Source organism: Scomber scombrus, chromosome 11, assembly GCF_963691925.1.
Source record: "Scomber scombrus chromosome 11, fScoSco1.1, whole genome shotgun sequence".
NCBI classification, from domain to species: domain Eukaryota; kingdom Metazoa; phylum Chordata; class Actinopteri; order Scombriformes; family Scombridae; genus Scomber; species Scomber scombrus.
In genome coordinates this window covers 22,765,353-22,778,362 of record NC_084980.1, presented here as the reverse complement: position 1 = coordinate 22,778,362, position 13,010 = coordinate 22,765,353, and the positions used below count along the sequence as shown (strand labels likewise).

General features: G+C 37.9%; 1 protein-coding gene across 1 annotated transcript in view; it reads right to left on the bottom strand.

The window, feature by feature from the left end:
- LOC133990405 (rho GTPase-activating protein 12-like) overlaps positions 1 to 13,010 on the bottom strand; it is a 65,021-nt gene that overhangs the window by 8,692 nt on the left and 43,319 nt on the right. The window contains exons 2-12 of the mRNA XM_062428710.1: positions 12,715 to 12,984; positions 9,398 to 9,604; positions 8,780 to 8,860; positions 7,605 to 7,733; positions 7,326 to 7,388; positions 6,688 to 6,762; positions 5,827 to 5,888; positions 4,668 to 4,749; positions 2,368 to 2,469; positions 1,809 to 1,907; positions 170 to 272 (exon numbers count right to left, since the gene is read on the bottom strand). Of these exons, the coding sequence (XP_062284694.1) occupies positions 170 to 272; positions 1,809 to 1,907; positions 2,368 to 2,469; positions 4,668 to 4,749; positions 5,827 to 5,888; positions 6,688 to 6,762; positions 7,326 to 7,388; positions 7,605 to 7,733; positions 8,780 to 8,860; positions 9,398 to 9,604; positions 12,715 to 12,984 (1,273 nt within the window). The remainder of the gene's footprint in view (positions 1 to 169; positions 273 to 1,808; positions 1,908 to 2,367; positions 2,470 to 4,667; positions 4,750 to 5,826; positions 5,889 to 6,687; positions 6,763 to 7,325; positions 7,389 to 7,604; positions 7,734 to 8,779; positions 8,861 to 9,397; positions 9,605 to 12,714; positions 12,985 to 13,010) is intronic.

Below are 13,010 nucleotides of genomic sequence, written 5' to 3'. Positions count from 1 at the left end.
AAGTTATTTAACCAAATGATTTAAACCCTTAAATCTTTCACTTTTGATGATTTATGACCAATTTTGCTTGAACTTTGATGTACTTTACTTGTTTAACACCCCAAATGTGATCAGTGTTTATTTTATATGTTTAATTATCTGTTTAAACACCATTAAACATCACACGGACCTCTGCCTTTCTTGGAGTCTCTGTGTTCTTTCTCCTTGTCATTTTTCTCTGCACCTGGCGAATCGGGCATGTCCTCTTCTATTGCCTCATCAGACTCCCATGCCTGAAACACACACAAATACACACACACACACACACAAAGAAATAAGATACAATTGGTTGTAAAATATCTACACCTGCACCTTTGGACTCTAAGTGCATAAATATAATGAAATAAATCTACTCATAACAAGTGTAGAAGAGCACCTTTGGACTCTCAGTGCAGAAATATAATACAATGAATCTATTAATAACAAGTGAAGATAAAGACGGGAAGCTAAAGTGATGACAGTGATATTATAACTTTATCAGGTTTAGTCGGGCCGGCTCAATAACTGATGTGTTGGAGCTAAAATATGTTTTATATGTTTGAGTTCAATAAATGAACGCAGTCTGTATTTTGTTTCAAACTTCAGAATTGATTGAAATAAATAAGTTAATTATAAATATGTAAAATATCAGCTAAAATCATTTGATATAAGTTGTGTTTATGTGAAAATGATGTTTCGTAAAGGCGACAATATTTTAAGATTTTTGTTATGAATGTCATTTTTCATCACTGTCGCTTTAAGAAAGTACACAGAGGTGTTTTGTGCACACTATGCAGTTTTCTTATTGTAGTACTTTTGCTGATTAGTAGAGCTTAACTTTGAACACTCCTGTAAGAAGATGCAAAGACTGCAAACTGTGGAATAAATATACTTTGTCCTGTGGAAGTTTTTTTGCTGCTCAAGTGAATGTACATGAGTCAAGGTAACACAATCGATGAGCTTCAACTCCCACATGATGATTCAAAATTCAAATTCCCTTCTTCTGTTCCTCTTACCCTGAAAATGTCATATTTGTAGTGTTTTTTATGATCCTGGTGTTGAGAATGAAAATTATTTTTGTATTTGGTACGGTGACTTGAGAAGATTCAGTAGAAGAATCCTTGACATTTGTTTTTGTGGACCCCAACCGGTCGAAGCCGATGGCCGCCCACTTAGAGCCCAGCTCTTCCTGAGGTTTCTTCCCGTTTAAAGGGGAGTTGTTTTCTCGCCACTGTTGCCAAGTGCTTGCTCATGTGGGAATGTTGGGTCTATTACATTTAAATTAAAGAGTTTGCGCTAGACCTGCTCTATGTGTAAAATGCCTTGAGATGACTTTTGTTGTGATTTGCCGCTATTTAAATAAAGATAGATTGATTGATTTATGAAAACTGTGTCCACTGTAACAGGACATTTCTGTCATGTTACTGTTGAGGTTTAGTGTCTTATAAGCCCTGTATTTATGATATTTATCATCACAGTTTGGTGAATATGAGCAGCGGCTGCTCACCTGGAGATGCTGCTGAGTTCAAGAACACGTGTCTTCAAAGCAACCACATTTTACAACCTGGGATGTCTTTTAACTTAACTTAATTATTGAGAAATAGTTTACAGTGATAATAAAGTATTTATTCATTATTATTCATGTAATATAATCTGTTAACATTAATAACAAATACACCATGATATAGAAGATAACAAACAATCCACTCCCTTCTCAAATATCTGGCATGTCCCCCCGATCACCCCCCCCCCCCTCTTGTGACTGGGTCATGTTTTTAGTTGGTGCTCACATGGGTGCTGATGGTGTCCAGCAGCGCTCGGTACCAGTCGTTGACGACGACATCGTTTTCTGACTGGATCAGCAGCTCCGTACCCTGTCGAGTCTTCACCTGCGACAAAGATTAAGAGACACAAAATAATCAATACCAAACATCAACCCACCAAAAATGTGTGAATATTGTGAATCGGTGAGTGTGAGTGTGTGTGTGTGTGAACTGAATAGTGATTGTGAGCACTGATTTAGTATTAATTTTTAAACCACATTTATTGCTTGTTTCGTCCTTATCAGTTAGTTTATAAAGTAAGAACTATGTTTATTAGATGTGTTAACAGTTGGAATGAAAAGTGTGAGTCATATATTTTGTTTTACATATTTATTGCCATATTGTGTGGTTGAAGTCAGAAACATTTTTTTTTACTTTTTGGGGGCTTGAACTTTAAACCCTTGTAAAGGGGTAAACATGTGGACCTGAAGGATGTTCTTGTTTGTATTTGAAACATTTCAGTGTTTTTTTATATATGGAAATGACATAAATATAGATTTTTCTGGGCAAATGATCTCTCCCTCACCTCTATAACATGCTTCTTGCTGGATTTGTCCTTTGATGCCCACTCCACCGAGCCGCCCCTCAGATCCACAGTGAACTCTGGTTTGGACTGACCGACTCCAAACTAGACACAGAGAGAGAGAGAGAGAGAGAGAGAGAGAGAGAGAGAGAGAGAGAGAGAGAGAGAGAGAGAGAGAGAGAGAGAGAGAGAGAAGAGAGAGAGAGAGAGAGAGAGAGAGAGAGAGAGAAAGAGAGAGAGAGAGATAATCAAAGAAAGACAGATTAAGTCACAGAGCAGTTATTCAAATCATTTACAGACTCGACTGTTTAACAAAGTTTTATCAGACACATTATTCTACTTTAATAATGGTGCACATGTTGGCACACACATTCATACACTATTTAAACTTATAACTTAATTTCAAATGAATTACAAAAAGATAATGTCAAAGAAACATTGTCAGCGCTCATCTTTTAGTTGTTACTGCAGAATGAAGCCGGTTAATTGTGAATTCCTATAAAAAGGTCAATCCAATGAGTGAGCTGACATCTTTTATCCGTCTTTATCCCTAATTAGTTCTGGATTTGACCTCTTAAGATGAGACAATCAATCTTTACATCACCATTGCCTTCATTTGAACAAATCTCACGTGCAGAGTCAAACCAACGATGAACTCTTGTTACTTATAAATACTGTGAGTGTATCCAAAGCCTGATATATCTTATTCCTACTTGTACCGTTTTTCTAATTGTACATTTTTAAAGTCAAATGTATCATTCTGGTGTACTCGCAAAATGAAAAGGTTATATAAAGAAATGTGTGCTCTTAACCAAGAACGAGACGAGATTTTAAACACTATTTTTAAGAAAACTTCAATGACGAAATATACGACTAGAAAAATGGACTTATGTTTGACTGAAAGTCACAAAATGCAAAACAATGCAGGTTCATTTTGAAATGTTTTAACTAATCATCTTGTAATTAATGTCACTGAATACTGCTTCGCGAGACAGCATTCACCTCGACGAGAAATCTCGTCACACCTCTAGTTTTTGATGATCATTTTTGGACATCAGTGGAGATTTACAGCACAGAGGAATAATATATATCAGGCTTTTGTATACATGTACAATACTAGTAAGTAGATCAGTTCATCGCTGGTGTGGCTTGCACATCTGCTGACAATGAGAAAAATACAGAAAATTGCAACCATATCTTTTAACACATTAAGACTGGATAGAACATTAAAATATACTGTATATTTTACTTCCACAGGTATAGTTTTAGCTACCCTACTTCAGTCTAAACACATGCAACTGTGGACAATTATAAACTTGAATCTTGTGTCATGCTCTGTCCATGTGACGGCCAATCAGAAAGCATTGACACACATGAAAGATCTGATGTCTTTCATGATATCAGACATAAAAAGCCTCAACTTTTTTGATTGCTCCATTTCCAACACAAAACTAATCAGCTAATAAAAATGATAATGAACTCTAACTTGTCTCTCTCTCTCTCTCTTTTATTAAAACATCAGCTCAATGCCAGTAAAAGCAAGATAAATACACCTGTTTGGAGATTTTGCACAATTTTGCCAATAATTTTGACCCAATCGATGTCTCATGCCAGCGACTGATAACACACAGAGGGGGTTGGGATCAGAGCATGACAGACAGGAGGGAGGTGGCATGCAGAGGAGGAGAGGAGAGGAGAGGGGGAGCACACATAAGGAAGGAGAGGAAGCACATACAGAGGAGGTTCGGCTGCACCCAGAGCAGCCATAGGAGACAGCGGGAAGTTTCTTAGCTGATGGCCTCCAGTTACTCAACAGTGACAGGAGCAATTCAGAAAAGGAGCCACTGTGGTAGTATGGCTGTTTGGAGGGATGGATGGGGGAGAAAGGGGGGGGGGGGTATGTGGGTGAGGCCCGAGGGTGAAGAGATGGAGGCAGTAAGAGAAACACGGAGAGACAAGGAAAAGGAAACATGGAGAGGAGATCAAATTCAACCCTGACTCTGTTAAACCCCATTAATCTAAACTTTTAGTCACTGGCAACACATAAAAATTAAAGAATGAAAATGACACAAGTTCACGTCATTATGGAAGTAATTTAAATTGAGACTGTCGAGATAAAACGACTTCTGAGCTAGAAAATGTTGAATTCAGTGGAGTAAAATATGTCACCTGAGAAGGTGAGCAGCATAACAATGTTTTTAATTTATTCTAATAAGCTATTTCTATTGCTTTTAGAAAGGCAGGATCTTATTGTGCTGAGGAGATTCGACCTCATTTAGCAATCAAAGGTCTCTGTCACTCACCCAGCTGGTCCCGCCTCCCTGGCCTTTAGCAAACAGCAACATGGATCCTTGCAGAACCGCCCAAGAAGAAGTCCAGTTCTTCCTGCAACACATATTCCACAAACACTTTGAGTGAATCTGTACAAACTCCAGAGGGTTTCCCATCTTAAGACCTCGGAGATGAAAAATTATCAAAATCTTTCGCCTCCATTGTACCTGGTGAGCGTTGCGATGTGGTGAATTTCAAGGTTTTGCCATAAAACAGGGTTAGGGTTAGTCCTCATAACTCCAACATACATTGTCCAATCTGCCCCTAATTTCTCGGGCATGATGAGGGTCCCGCCCCAAACTCATCTATGTGTCAATAGACTGAGCCGCGGAGCGAGGGCCCATTCATCGCTACTTGTTTGGTATTGGTTCTATAACCTAGTTACAGTATCATCCTCATGTGTGTGTATCAAGGGTCTGATATATCATATTCCTCTGTGATGTAGATCTCCACTGTTGTCCATAAACTATTAAAAACAAATGTAACAATGTATTGGGGGACACGTTTCTATGCCTTTAACAGTTTTTTGGCACCTTAGTTTGTTTAGAAATGGCTAATAGAGAGTTGTTCTGTGTAAGGCAGACACAGACACTCAGGACAAAGTCAAATTGTCGTGTCATGGAGCTATTTTTTCTTGCGCTGATGTGTCGCTGTGATGACATTTTTTTTATTAAGGTTAGAGTAATTTCTAAACAAACTAACATGACCAAATGTCTTCAAAGTCACCCAGTGCTGCGTAGTGACTCACTGATGTGTTTTTGATACTTTCTGGACAACAGAAGTCTACCACACGATAAAAAATAAGATATATTAGGCTTTGGATAAACACACACACAACACCTGTAAGCAGGATGAACTTATTGTTGGTTTAGCTCTGCTCTGCACATGAGATTTGTTTACCATGAGAAAATGACAGAAAATTGCATCTCTATACTTTTGATGTTTTAGAGATGATGCTCTATTGTAACAGAGAACATCTTTTTGATTATAACGGGTGGGGAAAATTGGGGAAACATACACAGAATCAAACAAATACATTTACCTTTTGAGAAAAAACTAACTCTACATAACACATAATAGCTAATGCTGACATCGGTGTAGTTTCAGCTGAATAATCTGGTGTGTACTCACCGAACTTTCTTGCCGTGCTCTGTTATCTTTGTCACATTCAGAACGCCGCACTTTTCAGACGGCTGCAGAGAAAAAACAAGCATTACTAGGAAAGCACGTTACAGGCATCAATCCTGCAAACTATTATTAAAAAAATACCAAAACCCCACAGCAGGATCACAGGAAAACAAGCTGCTATCAAAAACAAATATCGGGAAACATTATTATGCATGTATCCTGCGACAGAAAGCAGCTTCATTTTTAAAACACCACCACCAGATGATTCCCCAGCCACCGAAATAAATCACCACTTTCAGCATGGAGGGTAAAAGAAATTAATTATTCCCATTATTACCATTCAGGAAAGCGACTAAACACAAAATATGTGCATTTACAGACTAAAATAAGTTAGAAAATGTATAATAAGTATACCAAGGGATACTGTTTTAAGCTACTTTAAGCTATTGATCTTTGATTTTTTTTAGATTGTGACACACAGGGACATTTTTAGGGCAACATAGAGGATCTGTGCACCCAGAAGAAAAAAACCCAATAATGAATATAAATGTTCCCTGGCAAGAAAAGACCGAGCGATACTTCAGGTACTGTAAGCAATCCACCCTTAATATTAACAGGGTGTCTACACAGGCTCAACTTTCCTTTTTTCCGGTTAAGATAAATACTTTGTTTCCTGTAACAAATATCAGAATATGTGAGATGATGATTGAATGTTTAATGTGTAAAAAATATAGTTCTTTTATTACTTTTTAGATCAGACCTGTGTAGGAACCCTGAAATATGCTTCAACATGCACCACTCCCTATAATTAAGAGTCTTGTGGGTAGTAGGTGGTTGTGGTGGTGGTGGAAGACTAGTACTAACAGAGGTGGGGGGCTTGGGAGATGAAGGGTTGGAGTCAGAGTCAGGAGAGGGGGACTTGGGCCCCGATGGAGCGTCCTGGTGAGGGAGACAGGGACCAAAAAAAAACACACACACTGTCACATCAACCGAAACAACAGGAGGTTAATGAGAAGATTACGCGAGGCTAAGAAGACACGGACACAGCTTGAAAGAGTGCATGATGGCAATTAGCAGTGAGATCATGATGCTGCAAAGAGTGTCGGGTACCCCTGTGATGTCCAGGAGGCACAAATGGATTATTTAATTAGATGTGGAGGCAGGTGTTTCTCAGGAGGCTCATCATCTTTAGATAATCAGTATTTTTTTTGTAAGTAAATTCATCACTTTTATCATCGTGGCAAACTCTGTAATATATAAGCTCTTAAAGTTCATGATTAAATGTTTAGTTTCTTGGTGGATTCAAATGAGCATGTTAATCAATTAAGGGAATCAGGTGAGAAAACGGATGTATTTGGTAATGGAGATTTAATTATTATTCTTGTTGTGTTATTCATTCTTTCATTCATTCATTCATTCATTCATGCATTGCTGATTGTCTGCTTGGATTAAAAGTTGAGGGCTCTGATTGGTCGGTGGGAGGTGACAGACAGGCTACTGACTTGGTGTTTGTACGGGTGTAGACGGGCAGAGCCTGAGCGGAAACGCCTGGTTTTGAGCAGCCGCTGTAAAAGCAACCAAGTCTACAACTGAAAACTCTGAATTCACGTCACTCAAGTGGAAACATACAGTATATTAAAAGAAAGATGTGTGAAAGAAATGTGGATTCATAAGATTTTCTCTTGTTTTTCTATAATTTTCACTGGGGATTTTTTATTGTATTTTAAAAATGTTGGTTAGTAGTGATATGAAGTGTTTAAGTGTGACACCAGGTATCAGACCTTGTCGTTGGGATCTTGGACGTAGGCGCTGTGTCTCCACTTGGTCAGGACGATGGGCTCCACGTTCTTCCTGTCCAGACTGCGACTCTTCGGAGCGTCTCCGGATGGCTGCGGAGGGGAGTGGTTGTACTGGAGGGAGAGAACGGCAATCAATAACACTGAATGACTCTGATTCAGCCTAAATTTTACATGTTATCACTGAACTACTTTATAGAGCTGCAACAAATAATCAATAACTATTTTGATTAAAGCCCGACCAATAATTTGGTCAACTGATATTATTGGCCGATATTGGCCTGTCACAGATATATTAGTATCAGTGTTTATTCCATCCGATATGTGCTGATATATAAATATTATTTTAAAAGACATATAGACTCCATTTCATGTATATTTGATCATTTTCCCTAATTTAAGTTTAATATATACAATTTTCAGTGTAGTTTACTGTTTCAGTGCACTGATATCATTTTATTTATTTATTTAAGGTTATTCTTAAACCGTTAAATATTATGCCTCCATTACATATTTTGTTCACAAGTGTTTGATAACCACATAAAAAAAAGTTTAGTGCTGCCCATTCATCTTCTACATCACAGTGTGAGTGTAATAGAGAAGAGTATCATGTCCCTGTTATCTGTAGACAAAAGCATCTGCCCACATAGTAATAGATTTGTTACAACAGCTACTCATTAACTCTCTGACCAGACAAGATTTATGTGCTGACACAATTAGATGATCAATAAATTAGTCAATCAATGACAATTTTGATACTTTATTAATAGTTTCAGTCATTTATCAGCCAAAAACATTTGCTGTTTCCTGCTTCTTAAAGGAGAGGATTTGATGCTTTTCTCAGTTTAATGAAAGTTTTGAACTGCTGCTTGAGAACTTGTGATATTAACAAGTTTTTAACATTTTTATACATTAAATGATAAGTAAAGTATTAAGAATTTAAAATGGTCATTATGTGTAGCCATTCTGCACTTGCTGTTCCCTTCTTAACCCATCATCACATTGATAACAGAGCAGGCTATAATCATTTCACTGCAGAAGTGGACGTAAAGAAGTTCAAATCTCCACCTTTCGAACATGCAAACAGTGAAGCTTTATCATTTATCAAGTGCTTTGAATTTTGTAGAAAACACAATAAATAAACTGAAAGGATTTCTTACCTTTGGCAACTCCCATTCTGACCTGGAGCCATCTGCGCTGTAGTAATACGGTCTGCCCTGGTCATCTACGTGTTTTAACCACTGGAGGTACAACAAGCACACACACACACACACACAAAGATATTAGAAACATAAGACTCGTTAGTGTGATTTCTGACCCTAAAAGTGTATTAGTGCAACGACTTTAAAGTTTAAAGATGTCTAAAATACAAATGTGGTCATATGTCAGTGTCTGTTAGAGTGACTCATACTGTATACACCAATAGCACAAACATCAATCTTTCCTTCTTTCCTTAATTTTTTAAACATCTAATATTTCAGATAAACACAGATGATTCATTTCTGGATACTAAGGAACTAGCTGTGTGTGCGTGATGAGGTAATGGGCAGACAAAACTGCTCTTTACACTCATAATTTCTCTAATAAGAGGAAATTATTCTCCCACTGTGGTGGAACAACGCCGCCTAATGAATGTGGAGGAGGAAACATTTGAGTATTGCAACATGAGTAGGGAAAAAAAGAATCACCACAAATGAACCCGCTCCCCTCGTGCAGCCCCAGAAACCCCACGACAGAATAAAGAGCCGTCAGATCACGCCCCCCCCCTGCAGCCGTACCTTCTCATTAGTATAGTCGCTGACGTACAGCGTGTGGCCGTGCTCGTCCATCTCCTCTGACCAGCCACGCGGTGGCGAGCCATACTGACTGTCTGATTGGCTAGAGTAGGTACTGAAGCAGGTGTCCTCCGACGAATGAGGCTGGAGACGGCCGATGGAGAGCGAGAGGAAGGGGAGGAAAGACGGCGATAGCGAGAGAGGAGTGGTCTAACCATCAGTGGAAAGAGACATTTGAGAGGGAAGAGGGAAGAGAAAGAGAGAGCAGTAATGCACCCACAACCAGTAAATCATCAGAAACACCAATATTATACACAGAGCAGTACAGAGAACCAAAAGACCCATCAGAGCAAAAAAAAAAATGATCATGTTTGATTCAGACAGTAAATGTAAAAAAGAGGCTGCTGCAGTGTGGAAGAGAATAAATGAAGTGACAGTGACTACTTTCTGTCTGTAGGTGGCAGTGTTGGTGCAGCTGATGCAGTCAAATCTGACAGGTCACAAATTGAGTGTGTCTGTGTGAGAGTTTATTATTAAAACATAACATCTAAACCAGCCAACTCATTAGTTCAAGGGTCACATACATACAACCCAATTGACCACTAAAACCATTGCATAACAACCTACAAATAATATATAATATCAACAGTGTTGGGGAGTAACTCACTTTCTACATATGTTCACACTCCACATTTTGACCACCTATCAACAGGATACTCTGGGACTCGCTGAAAACGCAGCTATTGACTGTTTTTCATTCTTTGAAATCAATATTTTTTATATTTTGTAAATAAATCATGACGTGAGCTTAGTTGGAGCACACATGGGCTTAAATTGAGTCACAGTACCAATTAAGCTGATGCCAGACTTTTTACTTTTTTCCATCAAATATCTTTATTTTATATTCCAAAATCTACATGAACTAATGAATACATTTTATATAAGAAATGATCACCCTTATACATCATGTCAGAAAAAGTAAGCTTCCAAAGTAAGCTTCCAAAGTTAACTTTAATTATTCTGGTGTTGTTTATAAATGAGTTGCATGTTAGAAAGAGATGGGGAAAAAAAGGTTTAATCTTCTCTGGGATGTATTTTGTCTGACGATTCAAATATCTATGTCACAACAATCTGTCAAAGCTGAAGGAACAATTTAGCAGACTTGTCACTGAATCTGCATGTACAGCATCGTTGTTGATCATAATACAGTCACAGTATTAGATGAATCCTGGCGTGCTGTGCTGCCTTCTGTTTAATAAATGTCTCTAATATTGCAGCTCTGACTCATGATGAGCACAAGACAGTTAATATGTTTGTGAGTTCTTCTAATTCTGTGAACAGCTTGAGTTCATTTTTCTTTTAAATTATAAACACAAATTCGCTGATTTGTTCAGTGGTAATACTTTCAATTTAGTTATTAGACGCTATTAGACACTATTTTTCTATTCCATGGTTCTTGAAATTTGTGTTCATTCCATTTTAATTCGACCCATTTTTTTTACATTTTTGAGAAGAAGAAAAACACTAAAAAAACACTATAAACTTTTCTTTTAGCCAGACATTTGATTACTTATCCAAATGTGACCCAGAATATACAACAATTAGAAATATGTCACCTTTCTGAAATGTTTCTGTGCAGCTGATACACATTTTTCTTGAGTTTTTGACTCAAATATATTTTAAAAAACTCTCTTTGCTCTCTGAAAGCTTCATAGAAGATTAATCACCAATGTATGATGAGGTTATTCATGAATGATTTGTGATTCCTAAATTCCTAAATTGTGTATAGAGACTAATTATGAGTTCAAAATCCTGAATTAATACAAGTTTGGTTTTAGTTTTACAGTGAAAGGTTATAAGGGTGAAAGGTTTGTTGTTGTGTCTTAAGAGTTAATTTCAGAATTTATGTTTCATATGATCAGAGAGGACACGGTCTGAGTCACTGCAGCTTTCTGAAACTGACATTGAGAATGATAAACCTGCTTTTTTTCTGCAGTGACTGTTGCAGATGTTCACAAATTCACAGATGATTGTCTTTCATGTTCTTCAAATTCCAACAATCTCCACTGTCTGTGTGTTTACATCTGAGCCACGTGAGCTGACGTCTATCTCTGTGTGTTTTTTTGCAGTAATGGAGGAGAAAAACATGTTTTTAAAGAAGACACTTTTAAAACAGATTTATCCATAAATCTCCCCTCTATAGCTCTACTTCACCTTTTTTTTTAAGTTTTCACCTGCTGTTAAACACAAACAATAAATTCAGTTGCCTGTGTTTGTTACTCATGAAAGGAATAGTTCATTTTCTATTTATTGTGTTTTTTGATCTCTTATAACAGTAACAACCAACTCTGATGATCACTGTCTCTCTCCACCTTTGAAGATAGCCGGTTTATATAAAAGTTTGCCAATTTGAACCCTGTTTGAGTTTCATCTTTTCTCCTTTTCCATCTTTCATTTGTATCCAACGGTTCTTAAAATTGGTCTTCCTGCTGTACTCATGTTTTTATTATTGGTCTCCATCTTTGGTTATTGCAGCCTCTCTAGTATATGTTTCATATTGTTCATATTGATCTTTAATAAACTCAGCAATAAGTCTGCAGGAAGTGAACTTTTCTTTTGTATATTTTTACTTAAAACTTATGAATTGATAAGGCTAAACGTTTGGTTTTAGTTTTAGAGTAAAAGGTTAAGGTTCATTTTTGGAACAGTGACTACCAACTCTAGTTGGACGGATAGTCACTTTTCAAAAGTTTGCCTATTTGAACCCAGTTTGAGTTACATCTTTTCTCTATTTCCAGTTTTCATTTGTATCCCACAGTTCTTAAAATGTGTCTTTTTGCTGTATTCCTCTCGGGTACTTATTATTTTTTTGATTGGTTATTGCTGCCTGTGCCTCTAGTATATGTGTCATATTATTCATATTGATCTCTAATAAACTCAGCGTGCAGGGGTCTGCAGGAAAACTACTTTTCATTTGTATATTTTTACTTAAAAATCATGAATTCATAAGGCTAAAATTTTGGTTTTAAATGAGTAAATGGTAAAGGGTTCATTTTTTTAACAGTGATTACCAACTCTGATGACCACTGTCTCTCTCCACCTTTGAAGATAGCTGCTTTTCAAAAGTGTGCCCATTTGAACTGTGCGATATATGTTGTTGTGTATTCTCACTTTCTGGTGTTAATATAAGGTAAAAAAAAAAAAAAACTAAGTAGTTTCACTCATCTCTCATCTTGTATTTGTGCTCACTCTGTCAGCATACATGACCGTCCAGGTGATATATGTGTGTCTGGTTGAACCCACTGTATGTGTGTCCCTACCTCCGAGCTCTCTCCTGCACTGTGGTTGTCTCCTCTGGAGTTCCCGGTGCTGGCGTCCCTGGCTCGGGGCGGCTTCCAGGTCCTTTCCTGGGTGGAGCGGTTGTAGTAGTAGTGCCTGCCGTTCTGGTCCTTGTAAGTCTCCCAGTCGCCCAGCACGTGGACCGGGGAGCTGGAGGGCGGAGGGGGCTGGTTGGACTGGGTGATCTTCAGCTCCTGCAGGTTGGTGTAGACGGGCGACTCGGGGCGGCCGTGGCCTAACGAGGACACCGTCTGATGGGGGAGAAAGAGGAAGACAA